Source organism: Phoca vitulina, unplaced genomic scaffold (genome assembly GCF_004348235.1).
Source record: "Phoca vitulina isolate PV1807 unplaced genomic scaffold, GSC_HSeal_1.0 scaffold33, whole genome shotgun sequence".
Classification (NCBI taxonomy): domain Eukaryota; kingdom Metazoa; phylum Chordata; class Mammalia; order Carnivora; family Phocidae; genus Phoca; species Phoca vitulina.
Genome location: NW_022589736.1, coordinates 19,293,905 through 19,318,246, shown reverse-complemented (window position 1 = coordinate 19,318,246; position 24,342 = coordinate 19,293,905). Strand labels below are relative to the sequence as shown.

Sequence of the window (24,342 nt, the reverse complement as noted above, 5' to 3'; positions counted from 1 at the left end):
GGCAGAGAGGGAGAAGCAGGCTCCCTGCTGAGCCAGGAGCCCAACATGGGGCTTGATCCCAGGCCCCTGGGATCACTACCTGAGCCGAAGGCAGATGCTTAACCATCTGAGCCACACGGGTGCTCCTGGAGAGAGAGATTCTTAAGCAAGCTCCACGCCCAGCGCAGATCCTGACTCAGGCTCAATCTCACGACCCTGAGATTGTGACCTGAAGCCAAAATCAAGAGTCGGACACTTAACCAACTGAGCCACCCAGGTGCCCCTCAGATTTAAAAAAAAATCATTTTAATGCTTAAACACAGGAAAGTTTCCAAATTTGGTCTCAATAAACAAAATGGCCTAAATTAATAAATTTACAGTGATTTTAAATTAATAGCATGCTTCAAATCCTTTAAGTTCCTGTTGTCACACTTAGGGCAGCATTTAAAAAGTGTGTATATATATATATATATATATATGTATGTATGTATGGTGACTCATACTGTAACTGTTTAACACGATTGCAGACTTCAAATATTTTTTCTTCATTATAGAACATATGGTTCCTTAAATTATACAAAAAATGATAGAAATTATTCATGAAAAATTGGCTTCTGTACATAACCATATCCAACAGGTGTGTATTTTAAACACACAAGGGCTAATTAATGAATGTTTGTATTCCTAAAATACTCTTTGGGGTGTATTCTAAGAAATAATTTCTGCATTCACTTACACTCTTTATTAAAAAGTAACGAAAACCTGGAACTCATTTTCAGGAATGCTTTCCTAAAATGTTAACATCATTCCTCAAAATACTTTTTCCTCTTTGACAGCTTATGCTTAAGTGCAACTCTTAAAGAGTTCGAAAAATCCGCATGAGCCGCATGCAGTGCAGATGGTAACAAGGGACAGTAGGACGTAAACGTTGCATGCATTTCTGTGCTATTTATTTAGTAGGAGTTTTAAGTGTCTTATTCTGAAAACTTTTAATTTTGCAACTTTAAATTTCTAGGAACATCTGAAGGGAGTCCTATCCTGCTCTTTAAAAAATGTTTGCTCATCTTGACAGTGACCTGAGAGCAAAGATCAAAAGACAAAAGGAGGTCTTAAAAAACACTGACCATATTAGATAAGACCATTTTGAAATTTATGGCAAAAACCTTCAACTCTCATTCTGGAATTGTATCTATCATCGTGATCTTATGCCAATGGTTGGAATAAAGAAATCAAATTAAATAGAAAACTGTGTGATTTCAACTTGCTATGTTTAAAGTAGAAATTTCAGTTGCTTTTCGGGAAATTTCTTTCCTTCTGGCTGCATGACAAGAAGTGAAATCATCTCATTCTATGATGCCTACACACACCTAAAAAGGGAATTTGGTTTTTAGTGGAATATGACCAGAAAACTGAAATTGACTATTTAATGCGGGTTTATTTCTTAACAGTTAAACTATGGTATTATTTACTGAACATAGAGTTTATAAATCTTTGTAAAATCAGATCAAATGATCATCTAAGTTCATCAAGATATGAAAGAATCAGAAATGTAATTATTGAATTTGAATCAAATACAGTATTTCAAAGGAACATATGGTTCAAAATACCTTTTGACACTTTCAAAACTATGTCTATAATTCTTGAAGTTTAACTTCATTTTTATTTGCATATAAGAAACACTAACTGTTCATAATGCACAATGTATGGATTAATGTGGATTTTTACATATTTTATGGGTTGAGAACAATGTAGTACTCTATATATATACTCTTAATTTAAATGTTTTCTAATGTTTAAGGAATGCATTTAATGTTTAAGCAAAGAGTGAGATTTTACTAACGGTTTACTATTTACAAATGATCCAAAGAGTGTTTTATGACTTAAAAATTCTCAATTCAATTACTTTCAATTATATTTAACAGATATGATTTCACTGGTAAATCAAGAATTTTTTGTTAATCTTAACTGCCATCAGTACACTTACACGGACTTTTTAAAACACCTTTTCATAGACATTGTAAGATACAGATTAACTATTTCAAATCCCAGTTCAAGTACAAAAATAATCTCAAATATAACAAATAATAAAATTCCAAAATGTGTTTGATTTCAAACTTTGTTCTGATCTATTTCAGCATTTGTGCTATTCTTTCAGAAACGAAGAGATTTGTTTGACATTTCTGTGATGCCAGGCACTTGCGAGGAAAATTTAAAAACAAACTTTGAAATTATTATAAAAACTGATTAAAAATGCTAGATGTCAATGACTTTAAAAGGAGTTTCTTACCACTTCAGAATGCTCACTGCCATCATGGTACATGTTTCTTCTACGCCTCAAACTAGATTCTCAGTGTGGCCATCAAGAAGTCCTTTTGCAGGAAGCTAGAGTGCATTATCATAGTGATTCTGTTTCCACAGCTAGGATATAGTGCTATTAGTTTCCCACGCTTGGCAATGCTCTTAAAATAGGCTCTCAGACACCGAAAGACAAAAAATGACTATTTGCAAGCACTTCAGGAAATGATGGTCTGGCAGACAGAGTGAAAATTCCACAACCAAACAAAATCAGTTTTTGATGTAATATATTAATTGATTACTAAAAGCAAAATAGACCCAAGAAAATGTTGGGCCGGTGGATATTCATTCACTCTTTTGGTAAGTGGTTTTATCACCTGACCTACACCTGACACAGAAAGGCTCCTAGTTCTCAATGGAGTGCTAGCAAACATTATAGGAACCCAGGTCAACAGGGAAAAAACATACTGCTCATGGTTCATTTCCATTTATTTAAATAAGTAGAAAGATTTTCTAGGAATTTAAAGGGAATTTGAATGTTAGTTTGTGTAAAGTTAAAAGACTTAGTAACTTACTGGATTTTGAATCACTCACAAGCCAAATTAGCTGACATATTCTATCATTATTATTTCAACAAGATACTTGTACACATTTCTCTCTTGGTGTGCGTTGGTTTCAAATTGTGAATAATTTGTATGGGAAGGTATACAAAGAAACCCATGAATAATTAATACTACACTGGTCCTTAAATGAAAAATAATGTGTCTCTTTTGTTAACTTTCAGGTGGTATATAAAAGAACGTCACATTGTTCTGTCTCAACATTATGACTCAAAGAAAATATTTCAACAAAATGCTTCATTTTCCCACAGTCTTTTAAAAAACGATAATAAAAATCTTGCCAAACATCCCTGTAGTACAAGGACAGGAATTCTGCCAAGGAAGCCGTGATGTTTTAATTAGAAATAATTTAACCAAATACTGGACAGGCTTAATTGCTTGTACAGATCAAAATACAGTAATGTAGAAAAAGAAGTTCAACACTGAGTGTCATTTGGAGAAAAAAAAACAACCACCACCACAAAGGCAAACCATGTGCAAGAATCCAACTCACATTATACTTGTAAATCACTGGTCATCAAAGAGTTTGTTAAATGAAGGAAGATGGGGGATTATAAAGATGCCTTGCAGAGTAGCTGGTCCTCTCCTATTCTGATGAGAATCTCAAGGCCAGAGAGGTTAGATAACTTACCCAAAGCCAATCAACTAGATTGCCTGCTGGGAACAAACTAACCCCTAGATAATGTCCTCAGCTAAACTCTAGGACGGGACACACAATACAGTGGATAGCAAAAGTACAAAGAAACAAGAGTGGGCTGAACTCCGGAAACAGTCTTAACTATCAACTCCATCAGTAATTAACCTTGAGATCCAGGGCAAGTCACTTAAGTCCTCTGGACATTTGTTCTCATCCTTTAACCAAGTGGACCAGCTTAGATGAATTTCCACCTCTCCTTCTACCTCTACCTTTCCAAACCTGTGCATATGAATAAGAGCTTTTGCCTAAAATGCTACCATAAAACAAACAAAACCAACAAAACCAAAACAGAATTTGTATAGACTTCTGGATTTTATGAGAACTCTTCCATCTCCTGTCAGTGTTGAACCCTGAGAAGAAAGAAAGCTAAATAATAATGAAGAAAGAAATACTGCATGGGAAATGGGGCTTTGACATAGAGAGGAAAATCGAGAAAGGAAATACAAAGCAAGTAGGGCAAATTATGTAGTGACACATGGGAGAAAGCTGCAGGTCCTAAGTAGCAGTATGAGAACAGGCAGGGAAAAAAGGAATAGGCTGAAGATGTAGAAAAAAAAAGACAAGGGTAGACCAGAAGAATGAACTGCACTGAAGGCCACATTATTTTAAAAGGCATTCACAAAAATAACTACCATGTTGACATTTTTATAGTAGTTTATGACATGGAACGTACTTCCTGCAATTTAGTTTGTTCTTCAACCAAACCAATTTGATTGGTATTATTATCCTTACGATTCTGCAAGGAAACAAAATTGGTATTCAGAGATGCTAGGTGCCGTGGACAAAGTTGGAGAGCTCCTAGGAGTGCATTAAGGCAAGGATGTGAATTCAGACCCTCTAGCTCAAATGCACGCTTTTCTCAACCATATCACACTGCCTGTCTAGTCATAGCTTTAAAAAAAAAAAGGATACTATTAAACACTGCATGATAGTAACTTCCTGGACCAGGAGACAGAAGGGAAAATGAGGAACTCATAAGTTCATACCTAGCCTTCAAAGCATACACAATCTTTAAAAATGTGAGGCAGAAATTGTCAGCAAGTAATTAGCAAGACAAACAGTGAACAGATCCCAGGATCAGAGGATGGGCCTCCATGGGCAACACAGAAGACCCCCCAAAAGGAACAGGATTGAACCAGGCCTGAGAAGAAAGCTGGGGTCATTGGGTACAAGACATTTTCAAGTGAGGACAGACAGTAGCCAATCAATCAATCAATCAATCAATCCATCAAAGTTGTATGGGAACCGCAGACAAGTCTGAGCCACCCATCCTGTGAGAGCCTTGAATGCCAGGCTGAGTTTGAAATTTATCCTATAAATAATAAGGCACCACCCAAGATTATAAAACAGGGCGTTGAGATGTTAATATCTCTACTTAGGAAATCTATTCTGCTTTTCTAGGAAGATGGCCTCTGAAGCAGAAAGGCCAGAGATGGGTGGGGGAGAGAACCTGGTGAATGTGAAGGAGCGAGGAGATGGTAGATCAAAGGTGGTCAACTCAGACAAGCAGCCTTACTGGCAAAACCAATTAGCACATAGTTTATGAACTGGCTTAATGAAGAGTTCGCTTCAGAGTCTACTCTCATTTTCTATAGCAGTATTTCCTAATGGATCTTATTTTTTATCAATTTAAAATAAATTACTTCACAGATAATTACTTTTAGTTTTTTTATTTTAAATTTAAAGAACTTTAAGGGGTGTGTAGCTCGCTCGGTTGGAAGAGCACATGACTCTTGATCTCAGGGTAGTGAGTTTGAGCCCCACGTTGGGTGTAGCGATTACTTCAATCAATAAATAAAACTTTAAAGAACTTTAAGATCTTTTCTCCTAGCAACTTTCAAATACATAATATAGTATTATTTTTTTAAGATTTATTTATTTATTTTAGAGAGAGAGAGAAAGAGAGAGTGCGAGTGGGGGTAGGGGCAGAGGGAGAGAGTCTCCATCAGACTCCCTGCTGAGTGCAGAGCCCAACATCCCACGGGGGGCTCAAGCTCACAACTCCAAGATCATAACCCAAGCTGAAATCAAGAGTCTGACGCTCAACCGACTGAGCCCCCTGGGCGCCCCTATAATATAGTATTATTAACTATAGTCACTATGCTGTACATTACATCCCAGGACTTATTTATTATAATTAGAAGTTTGTGCCTTTTGACACCCCCTTCATCCATTTCTTCACCTATTTAAGAGAGTAGATCTTAAAGTTTCTCATAACAAGAAAAAAATGGTAACTATGTGTGGTGATGGATTTTACTAGACTTACTGTGATTGTTTTGTAACATGTATCATTAAATTGTATACCTGAAACTGATATAATGTTGTATGTCAATTATATCTCAATTAAAAAAAAAAAGTGTTTTGAATCAATTCACCTAAGGCTACTTCTGTGTTAAAATCTCTAAAATGACTACAATACTCATATATTCACTTAAAAAAAGCAAAATGAAACAAGGAGGCCATGGTAATTACACAATGTAACAAAAACAATTGGATAAAACTGGTAAAATTTCTATGAATTTTACAAGTATTTACTGCTACTCACAAAACATTTGGAAGAAAAAGTCTTTATATAAACATCTCTTAAGTAGTTATAACTAAAATAAAAATATCCACGGTGCTAATTTAGTAATTAGTTTTCTGAAATACCGATTAAGTTGGAAATGTTTTTTTAAGAATTATGTTTAAGAAGTCTATAAAAGTCAGAAAGATGACTAAAAAGAACAGGACACCTGGATACGTACAGAAACAACATGCAAATGAGCCTTAAAGCATTAGGTGAACCACCATGAGATAAACATGGTTAGCTATCAAACACACTGACCTAGATTTGGGTAAATATGTAGTAGTAATAATATGCAAGTTAGAAGTGCAGTTGAAAATTTCACCTTAAACATGGTAACAGCGGTCCAGCCACCACGGAGAAATGCCTAACAAGCAGATGCACTTGTCTGTGCGGATTTTTTTCTCCTAAGATCTACTTAAGGATGGCTACATAAAGGCTTGGTTGAGTCCAAGGAGTAGATGAGAAATTGAAGAGCTGGGTTCTCACAGTAGATAAAAGTTGGGCTCTGTGCTCAGGGGAGAGTCTGCTTGTCCCTCTGCCCCTACCCCCGCTCGTGCTCACTCTCTCTCAGATAAATAAAATCTTTTTAAAAAGACCCCAAAAATGTTCCTTTTCTGGTGTGACCAGTTTTTCAGTTCTATTAGGGCATATACTAAAGCTGACCTATCATCTTCTGCTGGAGCTTCCAGAACTGCGAGCAATGAACATACAGATTCTCACAGACATATTCCACTGTTGCCAACTTCCCTCAGCCTCCTTTGGCCCCTATATTGACTGCCATTTGATCGACTGGCTGCTTAAGCTGAGGATGCGGTGAATCTAATGCTATATAAAGATACTTATACTAACAGCAAAATGCTCAAATGGGTGCTTAACACTCAGGTTTACGATTTCACCTCATTTCAAGGAGGCACGTCCATTGCCTCCAACATACCTACTGTGTAAAATGTATTGCACAGAGGAATAGAATCCTATTGTCGTCATGCCTATGAGAACAACAAAATGATTTGGATTTAAATGTTTTGGTCCATGATACCATGTGGACAGACACAAGGAACCTACAAATAACGAAGTTATTTTCAGGTTGTCATTTTATTCAATTGTTTGTTTCTTAGATGCAATTCCCCCAACCTGATTTCCTTCCATTACTTTTTATTCCCTCCTCAGCTTTCTCCATCATGATCAAGTGACTTAACTATATAAGGTATGTATTCTGAATTGAATAGAACTTGATACACCACAATTACAGTCATCCTACAGAGGAAATCTAGGTGCCATTTTAGTCACAAAGTAGCTTCATATATGGAGAGAGAGGAAGCTCATTAGAACAGGGTATTTGTCTCATTAACTGCTGCATTCCTAGGTCCTAGAAGAGCAACCTAGCACCTAGAAGAGCAACCTAGTAGTTGCTCAGTACATACTTTTTAACTGAATGGATGAACATGTTTCTCTGTTTCCATATTCCCATTCATTCATTCATGCACTCCTTAAATATTTGTCATGTACTGCTGTGATAGAGATAATTTGCTAGATATCAAGTCTTCCAAGGTTGATCAGGCAAACATGGGTCCTGCACTCAGTGGAGATTGTAGCCTAGACCAGTTGTTCCAAAAAGGTGTTCCAGAAATTCGTGGCAGCATTCCTGGTCATCTCAACAATTGTGGGACATTACAGGCTGGCTGTGGGCAGTGGCCAGGGATACAAATGTCCTGCATTGTGCACAACGGTCTCGTGTAATAATAAAATGGGTGAGCACCCCTCATGCCCTTGGTCCTGCTGGAATTCACGCAGGTGAAAAATCTGTTTATAAAGTGTTCCAAACCCAGACTCTAACCCTATTAAGCATACAAGCACAAAGCATTTCTATATAGATGTCAAATGTACTGAGTTTTCTACAAATGAAAGTAGTGTGTAAATCAACGGAAGATGGTACTTTGTTTGGAACTTTACCAAGAATTGTGAAGTACTGTCGCCAATAGCCACCCACCTGTGTCCCCCACCACCATTAACCTGCATTTACAGCTGCCCCCTTCACGCTACCCACAGACAGGGAGACACGTACCTCTTCCAGCATGGTCATCCCCGCGCCATCGCAAACTGAAATACACATTACTGAAGAATAAACAAATTACTTATACTGAGGTTTTACGTTATGTGTGAGTCGTTCACATTCAAGATGACTTTCATTTCAGGATCATGAAGGAGGCAGGCTGAAGTATTCGTAAAAGACAACCAAGTCTGCTAGAAATGTGATCTGCCGTTCCAGACAAGAAGGAAGCCAAGTAATTGCATTTGGAGGAAGCAAATAAACTCCGTTCCGTGACAGAGACAAATGGGAGGAACCACTTTAGAGAGGGCAGTCGGTGAAAACCTTTCTGAAGAATTATGGTTTAACTGAAAGCTTACGAATAAGAGGAAGGGAGAGAAAGAACATTTCCAAGAAAAAAGAACAACAAGCATAAAGGCCATGATGTTGGAAAGAACTTGGCTTCTTGGAGAAATTGGGAAAAAAAAAAATCAATGATGATGAAGTGCAGCAAGTCAAAGGGACATAATGCTGCAGGCGATGGAGGGCTTCTCGGTGGTACCCGAAACGGGCAGGACACAGAGAAGATGCTGGACTGGCTGGGCTATATGGATGAATCAGGCATCAGTGTGGCAGGAAAAAAGCTGGGTAGAGGTCCAGACTATGGTGGCCCCAATGGGGTTCCTAGAACTCTGGCTCATAAAGTGGAGGGGGTGTGTAGGAAACACCAGAGGTTGCATGGGCTGAGACATCTGGTCTCCCGGGATCTACAGCCCCTGTGCACCAGGAGCATCCCTGTGAAAACCTTCTAGAGAGGTGTTGTTGTTATTTGTTTCTCTTTTCTTTCTTTTTTTTTTTTTTTAAGATTTAAAAGAGAAAAGCCGGGGGAGTGGCAGGCAGAGGTGAGAAGCAGGCTCCCCGCTGAGCAGGGAGCCCGATGTGGGGCTGGATCCCAGGACCCTGGGATCATGACCTGAGCTGAGGGAAGACACTTAACCGACTGAGCCACCCAGGCTCCCCTGTTGTTTGTTTTTCATGTTTTACCTGCAGGTTAGTTCCTTCAGGAACTACGCAAGAGAAAGAAAAAAATCAGATCAGACACAGAGAGCCTAAGTAGCTGGGCTCCTACCAGATACCTCTTTGATCGTAAGTGGAGCTCAGCTTTAGCAGAAGCTCTGCTGCACGTAAAAAGAAATAAAATAAAGGCTACATTTATTCAAGACTTATAATCATTCGAGTGACATCATTAATCACCTTGAGAAGAAATCATATGTAAAATCAACACTAAATGGTTAGTTATATATGGAAAGCCCCATTTCTAGAAACTTTTTTTTATTTTAATATGACTTTTCTAACTAGGTTCATATCTAGAAAAGAACAGCTACAGGTAAGATTTACAAAAGATAAGCTCTTTATCTAAAATCCAAAAATCTAGAAAACTCAAACAAGAGATGTTCGAAATATTAAAGCCCCCCTGAAACACCGTTCACATCTTCCCTTCAGAAGTGACTCCTGAAGAAAGAAACCACGCGTTGTTCCAAGGGTGTGTTATATTTTAATTCTCTGAATCCTGCCAATCCCATGTGTAGGATATGTAGATAATGAACCTATTTTCAGATTCAGAGGAGCTATCTCTTACTGTTTGCTCTGCCTTACTTCTCCTAAGTCCCCCCAGTCCTCTGCTATTAGGCCTTTGGCTCCATTTTGTCTTGAGACACAATTTGCAAAAGAAACAATACCCCAAAACAACAAGATACAAATAAACACAGTAACTCCAGCTTTCTTTGCAGCCTAGATCCTCAGCTGCTCCGGACGCAGCTGACCACTCTGTGACATCATTCAGCTCCCCTTGGGCCCCATGACAACTGTGTGGGCATGGGTCACCAGCTTTTTCTCCCCAGGACTCTTCTGACAACCTTCGGGTCTTTTCAAGGGCAGAGCAAGGCAGTGAAGGGGTAGGTGGGGTAGAGGGTGCAATGGGGGTTGGGACCAGGCACAATGAGAAGTTCTCAAGGGATTGTCCCAAGGAGACTGTTCCCAAGACTGGCCGGAGGGTAGGCAAGAAAGGGCTCAAGTCAGGAGGAAAAACACACGTCAGTCCTTAACAAATGTTTTCAAATGATGAATCCCTTATCATCATATAGCACTTTACTATTTTCAAGATTTACACATATATTTGATCCTCGAGACCCATAGGGCTCATATCATTATTATTCAATTGTAAAAATAAGGAAATGGACTCTCAGAGACACTGGGTGATGTGTCCAATGTCACTCATCTAATTAAAGCCTATTCCAGCTTTTTAAAGAAACATCCATTCCATTTTAATACTAATCAAGTACTCATCAGGTACCAGCCACTTGCTGGCATTGAGAAATATCAACAGTTTTCAAAACATGAACCAGAATACTAGAGTTTGACCAATGTCTAGAAAGATTTATTGTTTGTACTATAAATAAGACTATGCTCATAATATTTCATTATAACGTCTTTGGGCAAAGACATAGATAATGGATATTGTTAGAGTTAATAGACTAAACAGATCTTTTAGGATAAATGTGATTAATACAAAGATCTCAACTGCCAGAGAGCAGCGTATGGAATTTTTTAAAGGAAAATAAAGCTGAAAATCTAAATTCATACTCTCAAACTAGATGACAGTGAATAAGAAATGTCAATAGTTCATTAATCCCTGAAGCATTACATTCTTTTTCCCTTCAATTAGTTTCAGATGTCTTTGTAGGTCATTTTACTTTAATGTGTACCTTACACTAAATCAACACAGATCAGTCCACTGTAAAGAAAAGAAATGCTTACACGCTTAGTTCATATCATCAAATTATTGAGCTGAAAACAGTTGAGAAGAGTCATGCCCTTAAGAAAGATTTTTCCAAGGACATAAAAATATAGATTTCATACAGAATCATAATAATTCTAATTTGAAAACTTAAGATCATCTAGAATTAAAATTTAAGTTATATTATTGTTTAAGAAACATCTCTCTTAGAAAAGAGAAATTATAAGATTTTTCTTTCATTATCCTCTTACTGAACAGATCACATTTTCCTGCTCCCAAATATAACATTTCATGAATAAGAAAAATAACCTTACTGGAGTCTGCTTCTCCCTCTGACCCTCCTCCCTCTCATGCTCTCTGTCTCTCATTCTCTCTCTCTCAAATTAAAAAAAAAAAAAAAAAAAATAACCTTACTAAAATATTACTATAATTTATAATTTTACTACAGATAATGTGTGCTTGAGATTCAAAACATGCTCCCATATACCATTCATAGGTACAAATTTATATATTCATTCATTTGCTTAGAGGATGAGAGCATCCAATACATGAATAATTTTACATTGTGCTGAATATTATATGTAAAATGTTCTCCCTTAAAAACAACAATGAAATGCCATGAAGAAATGGTTCTTTTCAGGATTACTTAAAACACAGTTCTGTAACTAAACCCATGGGTCCTCTTGCCGTTTGTATAACAATGAAGGATAGATTATTGAGAAATGACGTCTCATTGAGAGCAACTCTTCCAAAGCATCCAGCAGATAGTAAAACAAAGGGAGTAAGAGTTCTTATAACTGGAACTCTTGGAATGCTTTTAAGCAATGTACTTGCTTATCATTCTACTATTCTGGCTACTCTTCTCTTTTCACAATTTATCAATCCCACGGCTCTCTACTTCAGTACAGTCGCATGATAACGTTAGGTACTGACCAAATTCCGTAGCCTAAGAACATTCACACAGTGGTGACATGAGCTATCTTGCGATAAAGCAATTATGTTCTCTGGTGTTGTAAGAATTAACGGCACCAGATGCCATGTTTTCCCCGGCTTCACAGAGGAGCCCGGTAATGAGACATGATATGTAAAAGGCATCTCAATTCATGCAATCTGAGCGAAAACATGAATACCAAATAAGGTGACATTATTTTTCCGAAGGTAAGCATGAAGTCTAATGAGACGGACTTGGGTGCTAGAAGTGTACTTTTCGGCGGAATATGCCTTTGGTGAATAAGGCCAATCTAGCTTGCTCAGCTCAGTCACTACAGTGAATGCACAGGAGAAACCAGACCTGTAGAAATATCATCTGTCAGAGCCCTGAGAGCTGGTCAAACGTCCTTATTAGGAAAAACTGAACTGGCCTTGAGAAAGCAGCAAGACAACAGAGGATTTGAAATTTGGCCATCTATATTTGTATTTTAAGTGTCACAATTATTTTTCGTAGGTTTGCAAAAACTGTCAGCATTTCAACTCACTGAATTGATGAACTAATCAGGAAAAAGCTCCAAATAGACTCAACAACTTTGAAAGAAACACAAGCACGGAATCTTAAATTATGTTAAAAAGTTTCCTAATTCCGTAATTAAGAACTTGATTTAAGTCATTGTGTTGGCCTATTATTTTGTTTCCTTTGTTCCAGATTAAGGGCAGAGAGGAAATTATGCAAATATACCGGGTTGGAAGTGATTTCTCTCAGCTGGTACAGGCCAGCTGGTTTCCCCTGGTAAAAAGAAAAAGGTAGAAAGTGGGAACATTGGAATAGCATGTGTTCCCAACAAGATTTTGAAAGACACTGAAATTTCTGGATGTAGCATGTGCCTTTAGGTTCATCATTTCACCTAGTTGAAAAACAGAGGTAGAAGGATGTAAGAGGCAATGATCACCAGAATCAGCAAACGATGTCGTAGCTCCGTTCCCCAACAACCACCTTGCTCCTTGTTTTACGTAACTTATTTTATCCCAGAATTGTCTTCCATTCTGCAATTCACCAGGACGATGGGATATAGAATATACTTGGTCCAAATCCTCTAAGTGCCAAACAAACATACCAAAACAAAACAACAAACCCCAAAATAAACAAACTAACAACAACAACAAAAACCTTAGTGAAATCTGGTTACAAACACAGATTCCAGCAAGAAAAAAAAAAAGTAAAAATGGGATAAACATAGTCTTTACGAAAATATCTTTACTTGGCTTTTACATACATTCCCTCTGGGAATGAGTCGGCTCTTGTTTTTCTGAAAAGTAGCTGGGACATAATGATAAGGAAAAAACAGCTCATTTTTTTTTTTATTATGTTATGTTAATCACCATACATTACATCATTAGTTTTTGATGTAGTGTTCCATGATTCATTGTTTGTGCATAACACCCAGTGCTCCATGCAGAATGTGCCCTCTTTAATACCCATCACAGGCCTAGCCCATCCCCCTACCCCCTCCCCTCTAGCTCATTCTTTAATTTCTAATGGACCATTCCGGAAGATTAAAAAAAAAAAATCATTTGAGTGAAAGAGGTTCATTTAGAGAGGGGTAAAATGATTTTAAAGCACGAGTTAAGTTTGAGACCGATGGTGGTAGCAGGAGTACTGGGTGATTTTCATGAACTCCCGGGGAGGAGGAGCATGGGGCTGGTGTGCACAGGGTCTGCAGTGCCTGGCCGGCTCCTGGAGGGACGACAGGCGGCTTCACCTGCTGCTGCTACACAGTCAAGGCTCAGACGTCCGGGAGGAACCTCATGAACCCACGCCCCCATTCTTCAAGGAAATCTGCAATAGCAGCTGCTGCTTGGGCAGTAAAGAGCACAGTGATCAGAGGGAAGAAAAAGGAAGCCGCGTGCAGGCGGGTCTGTGTGCGCGTGAGAAGCAGCTCCCTGACCCACGCTCCCTGCTTCTGCCCTCGGCACCTGTGTAGCCCTAGACTTGACACCTTCCTGGCTGTGCTCAGATGCCTCATCTGGAGACATGGGCACGTGTCTGCCTCCCTGGGTGGCTGTGCGGGTTAAACAAGATAATACAGACAAAGCATGGGCCGCATTCAACACGCAGGCGTATTACAAGCTTTTATTTTTTTTTTAAAGATTTTATTTACTTATTTATTTGATAGAGAGAGACACAGCGAGAGAGGAAATACAAGCAGGGGGACGTGGGAGAGGGAGAAGCAGTCTTCCCGCCGAGCAGGGAGCCCGATGCGGGGCTCGATCCCAGGACCTGGGATCATGACCTGAGCCGAAGGCAGACGCTTAACGACTGAGCCACCCAGGCACCCTACAAGCTTTTTTTTAAAATTGCATTTTATTTTATCTTATGTAAGATTTATTTATTTATTTTGGAGAGAGAGAGAGAGAGCACTTGAGCAAGGGGAGGGGCAGAGGGAGAAGGAGAGAGAGAATCCCAAGCAGCCTCTGCCACGCCAAGTGGGAAGCTGGAGGTGGGGCTCCATCCCCCGACTCCAGGATCATGACCTGAGCTGAAACCAAGAGTCAGACGCCCAACCCATTGAGCCACCCAGGTGCCCCTTTAATTGCATTTTTAAAATTGTGGTAAAATAGATACAACATAAAATTTACCATTTTAGCTATTTTGAAGTGCACAGCTCAGGGGCATTAAATATATTCACATTGTTGTGCAACCATCACATTTATCCATCTCCAGAACTTTCCATCATCCCACACTGAAGCCATTAAACACTCCTCCCCCTTCCCCCCCCCTCCCCACCCCGCCCCAGCTCCCGGCAAGCACCATTCTACCTTCTGGCTCTGTGACTTTGCCTGCTCCCGCTATCTCACGTTAAGGGGAACATACAGCATTTGCCATCTCGTGGCTGGCTTATTTCACTCAGCGTGATGCCTTCCATTTTAATGGCATTATGAGTGCTAGGTTTACACTGTGAGAATGAAAAACGGTCCTAGAGAAGGCAGGCAGTCTCACTCAGCTGTAGAAATTAAGCAAATACACATTTTTTCACCCCAAAAGCAGATACTACATTGGCAACGGGGACCCTTTATTATTCGCACAAACTATCTCTTGTTCGCTAAGGTAGTTTTGTTAACCAGGAGCTGAGGAACAACTGTTCTTTGGGGCTCTCTTTAAACAACTTCCAGTGTCTCCACCAATTAGCTGTTCCAGCTCCAACATCACATCCCTCAACAGTTAACACAGAAGCAGTCCCGTGACAGTTCTCATGGGAACCCTGAGACCCATCACAACTTCTACAATGGCCTTTGAATTCCTCCCTTTCATAGGAAACACACAGAAGAGAAGCAGGTTGGAGAGCTCTTTAAAATATCAACTTTTACTGAGCTCAAATTCAGCCCCATCACTGTCTTGGATCTTCATAGCAAAAGACATACGTAAGTCAACTCAATCACATTCAAGAGACTGCTGACAAACCTATCCTTTCCCTGCTGTTAAACTGAACTGAATTCCACAACTTCTGCACTTTCAACAGATCTTTTACCCTGAGCATTCTCTAAATATTTATTCTGTCCATGGTAGAGAGATTCGTGGTTCTTTGTCATAGGATTTGCACAGGTGCATGCATTTTTTATCTGGTTAACATTATCTGAATAAATGGTAATGTCCTCAACGACAGAGACCTCATTTAATTTCACCTGGATGGCACTCAATGCATAGCATGTGCAGGTGATTAATATTTTTGGCAATATCATAAGGTTACTTCTTTTTCTATGGTTATATTTGAGTGCATGTACAGAGGCTTTTTTAAAAACACCCAAACATCAATTAGCATTAATTATTCACAGTCTACCATGAAAGTCCACTGTAAAAGCTTTGGAGGCAGAGCTGTGAATGATTCACAAAACCCATCGATGTGGCACTTAGCCTTGAAAGATTTCCAAGCATGTGTTTTTATTGAACATTAAACCTTATTAAACGAGGTCATGAAAACGGTCATAAACCTGGATCCAGCAGGGCGGGATCTCAGGCTCATCAGGTTTCATGCTACAATAATACCTGTGTTGATGCCAAGACAAGAGAGGCCCAAAAAAGAAAAGAAAGAGAAAGGAAAAGGAGAAAAAGAAAAAATGGGGGGGGGAATGATGTGAGGTTAGATTACTGGATTTTATACATACTGATACTGAAGGTACATTCTTCAAGCAATCCCTAGGACTTCACAGGGAATACAAAACTAGAAACAGCTATTCTGAGGTGCTTTAAGTACTTTGTATCCCCCCTCCACCCCCATGGGCCTTTACAACCTCCCATATGGAGGAATGCAGAGATGAGAATTATTACTTTCTTTATAGGTGATGAAACAAACCTACAGATGTTAATGGACTTGCTTCCAAATGAAGATGCAAGAGCTAGAACCAAGAAAAAAATCTTGTTCTTCTCCTTTCGGTGCAGTGAGCTCTGTCCATCTAATCATGTTCTCTAACCCTATCATGTTCTCCAGTCAAGGAGAACATTTTCTGTTGTCTGTAACTAAGAAGATGAGGGGGCCCAGGATGGTACAAAGCAGACTTGGTAAAGAGGGCATCTGTAGCAAAGGGTGTCGAGCCTTCAAGACTGTGGCAGGTCTATTTTATGTGTTGGTGGCACAGACAAGGATCTTAGGTATGATATCAGGGGTCAGATTTTTCTCTTTCCTGATACCTAGAATGCCTTTAACCAAAATAATTGCTTATATAATTGGACCAAGGTTTAAAGACAAGTAAGTACGTTTGTAAAGTTAACAAGTAACATTAAAGTCAAAACGACAGCAGGTACCTTGCCAAGAAAGAGTATAGAAAGTTCTAGCTCTCCAACTCTATGGGAAGAATTGGGGAGACAGCCCCCCCGAACGACCACTTAAAGGGGAGCCCCATGGGAAGCTCTAAGGGTATAGAGCCCTTTCTGAGCTCTGATAGCCCTGAATCAACAACCTGATCATCTAGTGGCACATGCCGTCCTCGACAGTGCAAAGTCTATAAACTTAAAGCCAAGACAGAATACACTTCTCATATTAACTACAGCTTGAGTCAGATGTGGTTTTTTTCTTATTTTGTGGATAGTCATTAGCTCTCTGCACAAAGTAACTTAGATATCTAAACAAAGTTGAAGCTTTTCGTTTCACTTTCCAAAATTAAGGCTTGATCTTTTGACTAGTTTAGTGTTGTATACCCTTTAGTGATATCAACAGGGTGCTGCAATCTAAATGTAAGATCAGTTTTTACGAAAGGAGCTATTTTGATGGCTGGGACTGAACAGGGGAAAACACTAATAGTTTATTCTGTAATTCTGTTAATATCTAACAAATAAAAATAACATTAGTATCTAAACCCCGGGAAACCTAATAAAATATTTACACAGAGATCCAAAGAATATACAATATTCAGTTAAATACTCACCTTTGCTAGTAGTCTACTGAATAGAAATTAAAGCATTGTTGTGTAAACTCTTATGTTTTAAAGTAATTATTAATACCTAATGTGGGGTGCATTGTTATGAAATTAGTATTGTATTTTTTTTAAAAGATTTTATTTATTTATTTGAGAGAGCGAGAATGAGAGAGAGAGAGAGAGAGCATATGAGAGGGAGGAGGGTCAGAGGGAGAAGCAGACTCCCTGCTGAGCAGGAAGCCCGATGCGGGACTCGATCCTGGGACTCCAGGATCATGACCTGAGCCGAAGGCAGTCGCTTAACCAACTGAGCCACCCAGGCGCCCGAAATTAGTATTGTATTGATATTACATTGGCACTGGCAACTGTTACAATCATTTTGAAAAGAGATATGGAAAGCAAAGCCAAAGACATAAGAACATTCAAACCCACTCACTGTGCAAATAATTCCACATCTGAGACTTTATCTCAAGGAAGTTATTTAACAGAGCCAAAAACTATATGCTTAAAATTGTTATTACAGATTTATCTATAAAAAACAAAATTATAAAATGCATGACAATTCCCACAAATAAATGACCATCTTATTTAGACAAACTATGGTAAATCCGTACAATGCTATATCATGCTATGATTTAAAAATGATCTCAAAACACAGCTGAAGAAAAAAGGCAGAATCCAGAACAGTTCGTATACTATAGTTACAACCATAAGAATATGTAAGCTTATGGAAAAGGACTGGGATATAATTTGCCAGAACAAAAATATTTGACCCAAAGAGATGAGACAATGGTGTTCTTATACACACACATTTCCTTATATTTTTATTTATTTATTTTAGAAAGAGAGAGTGTGCGTGCGCATGAGTGGTGGTGGGGGGTGGAGGGGCAGAAGCAGAGGGAGAGAGAGAATCTTAAGCAGACTCCCCACTGAGCCTGGAGCCAGACTCGGGGCTGGATCTCAGGACCCCAAGATCACGACCTGAGCCAAAATCAAGAGTCAGATGCCCAACAAACTGAGCCACCAGGAGCTCCATAATATTTGTTATATTTTTAATACTAATCACTTTTAATTACTTTGATGTGTAAAGCTCTCTTTCAAGTTTTTTTCAATTTTAACAATAAAAATATTTTGGCAACTCTCTGTTGGGATCGTGCAAAATTATCTTTTTCTACGAACCGATTGTTTTATGGAGCAAGGTGAAATCAAACATTCTGACATCTCCAGGTGATAAATCCAGCATCCCTGTGATCATCCTTTAAAGCCTCCCCATGTTCATATATTAGCCACCAGGGCTTTTTAACATTATATTTTCATTTAAATACAAGTTATCCCTGAAAAATGATGCAGAAACCTGTAGCCTTAGACCACTTACTTGTTTTATGGGAGTTGAAGGAGAGCAGAATACGCCACCCCAAAAAATTCCAAAGTGGAATAATGATTATTTTGAATTGAAGTTACTTAAGAAACAGCTGGTGCAGGAAGGATACTCTGACCCTCCTCTGTCCCCACAGAAAGCAGGGAATAAATCTCCCACATTAGGACATTTTCCATTTACCAGAAGGGTAGAAGGCATCCTTATGGCCAGAGATAGGGAATCTGAGGCCTTGTTACTTCTTCACTGATTTGCCCAAACCTTGCCAATTCTTCACAAATGTATTGTTTCTTGGCCTAAAAGGTGTAACCCCTGTCTGCTTTGGTCACTTTGAGTCTCATATTTTTATGGGCTCCCATATGTATGAAATTAAATTTGCTTTTCTCCTGTTAATCTGCTTTATTTCAATTTAATTATTAGACCAGCCAAAGAACCCAGAAGGGAAAAAGGGAAATTTTCCTCCAACACAGGTTTGGTGCCCAAAGTGGGGTTCTCCCCTAGCTGGACACTGTTCACTCCTGGGCCTCTGCAGCTGCAGGATTCTGGACCCCCTGACAAGAGCCAGCAGAAGGTAAGAGTCCCTACCACATCAGTCTCCCAGATCGCTGCCTGCAGCCTCTATTGGGAACAAGAGTAGCGAGAGTCCTTTTGTATTTCTAAATTTAGATTAGCAGAGGAAAATGAAAAGTTCCTAGTTCCTATCTGGAAAGTACCCCGGTTTTCTGTTGACCCCTTTCCTCCCAGAAATGGGCATTATTTTCTTCTGTCTCTGTCTTTTGTGTCATCTATAATAAGGAGGAAAACCAGAGGGGAGAATGCAGGCCTAGGTCTTCTAAGCCTGCTGTTTGAGCTGGCCTCACCAACTGGTACGCTCATAGTTTTCACCAGATCAGCGTCTGTTTAGACGAACTTTACTGTAGGTCCCCTAGGTAAAAACGGGATGAGGTTTTCCTTTTGTCTCGTTCTATGTCCTGAGAGCTTGGGTTATGACCAGGGAGAATATTCTCTCTGGTCTCCACCAGCCAGAAGGTACATGTACCAGCGTGCATCTTGGGGACCAGTCAAACAGAATGGGATTCTGAGACCTGAAGTCATGAACACCCTTCTCTTTTGTCTTCCATGCAAGCTCTCGGGGGAATTTGTCATAAGGGGTCCCAGTCCTTAAAGGGCCTTTGTCGTCTGAACCTTTGCTGTCTTGTTAGTGCTGGAAAAGTCCCATTCCAGGAGCACCTGCCTGGTGTCACAGATCAGCACGTCTCTGACTGGAGGCAGGGAAAAGAAGAGATGCTATTTTCACTATGCCATTGTTACTGCCTGTGATAATGAAGGTCTTGGCTTTCTTAGGCTAACTCTGGGAGTGAACTTTCTGGGTCTTGTAAGGGCTGCAGCTTTTGTACTCTCTTCGGGACACCTCTTGTATCCCTGGTTAAGCCATAAAAAGGCTTATTGGTTTGAGTCGCTATTGAGATTAATATAAGATCCTACTGATCAATGGCCACATGAAGGATCTTTGAATTGGAAAAATGTCTATATTTGGGGGAAACAATTGTTTTTAGAGAGCTTTCATCCTAAACAATTGTCTTACTGTATTAGCTAGATCATTTCTAAATAAGACAGAATACTGAAACATTAATTACCAAGCATAAGTTTTACCTAGTTTTGGCTTATTACAGAGGAACTAAAGATATCTGAGTCTGTTAGTAAACATGTCTTGTACCACACTTAAAAATTAAACTATGAGGAAGCCTATGTTTCTATGAATTATAAAATGTATTTGTAAGTTTGCCAATCTAAAGTATGCAGATATAATATACAGTTCACAATTGCTCACTTCTTAGTTTTTAGTAGAAATTACGGTTTCTAAGTGTTAAGAATGAATTCTATTTAATAAATATGATTAAAATAGAAATAGAGTAAATAAAGTAGAAATAATAAAGGAAACAAATCTTTATGCAAGAAAAGTGAAAAATGTTTTGGGGCAAGAAAAAGTATCAGATATGGCCATGAATTTTTGTTAAGAGAGAAGACAGTAATTTTGTCCTAAAATACAACCAGTTATTTCAGAATGAGAAAAAGGGAAACAAAGGACAAACTAAATGGAAATAGGCGTTTGGGAAGAGAGATAGAAAGAAAGAGAGAGAATTTTATCTTGTGTAATCAAGTTGGCTGAAGTTGAATTATTAACAAAGGTTTTAAAAACAAGCTTTAATAGGGTGGTTATGTAAAAATAAATCTTAATTTTCTTTCATCTGCAAAAGGGACAAAGTTTTGTTGGATTCTTGGTCTGCTGCTGATTATGAGAGACTGAAAAATTTTTCTTTATCTTTTAGTAAATCTGCCTAGAAAGCAAAGATTTTGTGTCTTACCAAAATAATTTCCTACTCTACATTTTGTTTTAATCAGGTCTTTGATTACTTAAGAAAACTGAATCTTCTCAATATTAAATGAGCTAAGTTTTGCTCACAGCTGTGTAACCTTCTGTATTTGTTTTTATAATCTTTTTTTGTCACTTTGGTTAAATAGCTAATTCAGTCTTAAATTTTGTAATGTTCCATAATCCTATTTAGTCAAGTGTCCAAAACCTTTTGATATTTTTGAAGAAGCTTCCCCAAATCAAATTCTAAATGAAATCTTTTTGACCTCAAACTAAGTTTGGGATTTTCTAAAGGATCCCTAGAATATCTCAAAGATTTATTCCCACACCCCTTATAAAAAAAGGCAGATTACACTAATTAAGCTTATTTGATATGTTAAATTGTCAAATAAGAAGTGATGGGAAGCCCTATCAAATAAGAAGTGATGCTAAACTTTCTTTAGGAAATATATATAGAAATTATTAATATAAGTGTTCTAGAAATTGTATGAAATTCCTAAAAATCTGATGTGTCCTGGTATAATGCTGTCAGGACTGGTATTATCAGTCATAATTCTAGTAATTATTTTAAAATGTATGTTGCAGAAACAACCAAATTCCCTTGTCAATTGCCTTATAATGAACTCTCATCAGATCTTTAACCATGGTCACTTTTAAGTCTTTTGTCATTTACAGAAGTTACTGCTTTACTCTCATGCTTTTGCAAATATGTTTCATCTTCAGAGAGGTTCATGGAGAGGACTCTGACAAGTACTCTAGAATAGAGGTTTCTGATAACCTTAAGATTGTATCACTGAACTGGGTAAGAATTTCCAGAACTAATGGAAAAATTGAATTCAAGCAGAACAAGAATTAATTACATGGGGCTAAATGAACTGATGGGGATGATTATCATTTTCATGACTTTTTGTTTGAAATACTGCTGGTTCCTTGAAGTTTTATTTCTCGAGATTTAAGAAAAACTTCTTTTTCCCCCCACTCCCTGCCCCTCTGCTACCTATGACCTAGAGCAATTTGGTAAAGTCTACCCATGGACAAAGATGAAATAATTACTCTTCCTACCTGATCTCCCCGGGGATTCTCTCTCCCTCCCTCCCTTGCTCCTCCCCCTACTCATGCTCTCTCTCTCCCTCTCAAATAAATAAATGAATAAGTAAGTCTTTTTAAAAAAAATTTTTTAAAAAGATTTTATTTATTTATTTGAAAGAGAGAGAATGAGAGACAGAGAGCATGAGAGGGAGGAGGGTCAGAGGGAGAAGCAGACTCCCTGCTGAGCAGGGAGCCCGATGTGGGACTCGATCCCGGGACTCCAGGATCATGACCTGAGCCGAAGGCAGTCGCTTAACCAACTGAGCCACCCAGGCGCCCTTTTTTTTTTTTTTTTTTTTTAATAAGAATAAATAAATCTTTTAAAAAATGTTCCAGCAAAGCAAACTTTGAAAAGTCCATATGGTCAACTGTTATTCTTGCTGCACTTAATGTAAATAATCAGGCCAAGTTTAATGGGCCTAGACTTATTTTGCAAAAAATTAGTCTTACTTTGATTATCTTTGATAGAAATAGGGGTAACTGTACAGAGAAAAATTTTGTTTCAGTGGAAAACTATAAATAAACCCTTTTGGATATCAGATGCCTGTCCTGTACTAACTGTAAAGTAACTGGATCTGAATTCTTCTAGTTTTCTCCAATATCTGGCTCTAATGTTCCAAAATAACCCACTTCCAATTTTCCAAAATTTCCAATGTTCTCCCACCCTCTGACTTGGAATCACTGAGAACTAAAACTGCTCTTTTTTTTAAAGCCATGCAAACTAAAGTTGGACAACTTGATACGAACTTTAGGGAAATCATCACAACAGCTCAAGTATAAACAGTCTTCATGCCTATTGCTGTGTGGCCACTCATGAAGATCACCAGAGACATCCAAACTTCAAACCAGGAAATCTGTTAGATTGCTACTGCCTGTCCTCATTTTATCTGAAAATGCTTTGAGTTCAGTCTAGAAATCTTGACTGATGACCTGCAGAACTCAGACTGGGTTTATAATTTGCTCAAATCATTAACCCTTATTTTTATTTTGTTTCCACAGAAATGCCTCTTACTAAATACCTAATTGTGAAATCATCAGCAAAATGAAAGGGTAACGTACTGAACAGGAAGATATTTGCAAAAGATGTATCTGATAAAGTGTTAATAACCAAAATATTTTTTAAAAATCATCCAACTCAACACCATAAAACAATGATTTAAAAATGGGCAGAGGACCCGAATAGACATTTTTCCAAAGTAGACATACAGACAGCAGACACATGGAAAGATGCTCAACATCACTATCATCAGGTAAATGCAAATTAAAACCACAATGACATATTACCTCACACCTGTCAATATGGCTAGTATTAAAAAGACAAGAAATAACAAGTGTTGGCAAGGATGTGGGGAAAAGAGAACACTCATGAACTGTTGGTGGGAATGTAAATTGGTACTTCCACTATGGAAAACAGTATGGAGATCGTCAAAAAATTAAAAATAGAAATACCAAACAATCCAGTGATTCTACTTCTGTAGTATTTATCCAAAGAAAATTAAAACGCCAACTGAAAAAGATATATCCATCCCTATGTTCATGGTAGTTTTATTTACAATAGCCAAGATATGAAAGTACCCTAAGTGTCCATCAATAGATGAATGGATAAAGATGTGGTGAGTGTGTGTCCGTGTGTGTTTATACTTGTTTAAAAAAAGCCATAAAAAATGAAGTCTTGCCATTCGTAACAACATGGATGAAACTACAGAGTATTATGCTAAGGGAAATAAGTCAGACGGAGAAAGACAGATACGGTATGATTTCACTTATATGTGGAATTTGAAAAACAAAATAAATAAACAAACAAAACCAGAGACAGACTCATGGATACAGAGAGCAAACTGGTGGTTGCCAGAGGAGAGAGAGGTGAGGCGTTGGTCAAAATAGATGAAGGGGATTAAGAGATATAAACTTCTAGTTATGAAATAAGTAAGTCATGGAGATGTGAAGCATAGCACAGGGAATACAGTCAATAATATTGTCGCAACTTTGCATGGTGACAGATGGTAACTAGATTTATTATGATGAGCATTTCACAGTGTATATAAATGTCAAACTACTATGCTGAATACCTGAAACTAATATAATATTGTACGTCATCTATTTAATTAAAAATTAAAAATGGTAAAAATTAATTTAAAAAATTTTTAACTGATTTATTTTCAAGACGAAGAAAACCAATTCA

General features: G+C 38.3%; 1 protein-coding gene across 5 annotated transcripts in view; it reads right to left on the bottom strand.

The window, feature by feature from the left end:
- Window positions 1–24,342, bottom strand: part of CACNB2 (calcium voltage-gated channel auxiliary subunit beta 2) — a 382,140-nt gene that overhangs the window by 158,583 nt on the left and 199,215 nt on the right. The window contains exon 1 of one of the 5 annotated variants that reach the window (XM_032425600.1): window positions 2,267–2,540. The exons of the other annotated variants lie outside the window; for them this stretch is intronic. Within the exon in view, the coding sequence (XP_032281491.1) occupies window positions 2,267–2,299 (33 nt within the window). The 5' untranslated portion in view covers window positions 2,300–2,540. Of the gene's footprint in view, window positions 1–2,266; window positions 2,541–24,342 lie in introns of those variants that run through there. 5 annotated transcript variants of the gene reach the window in all.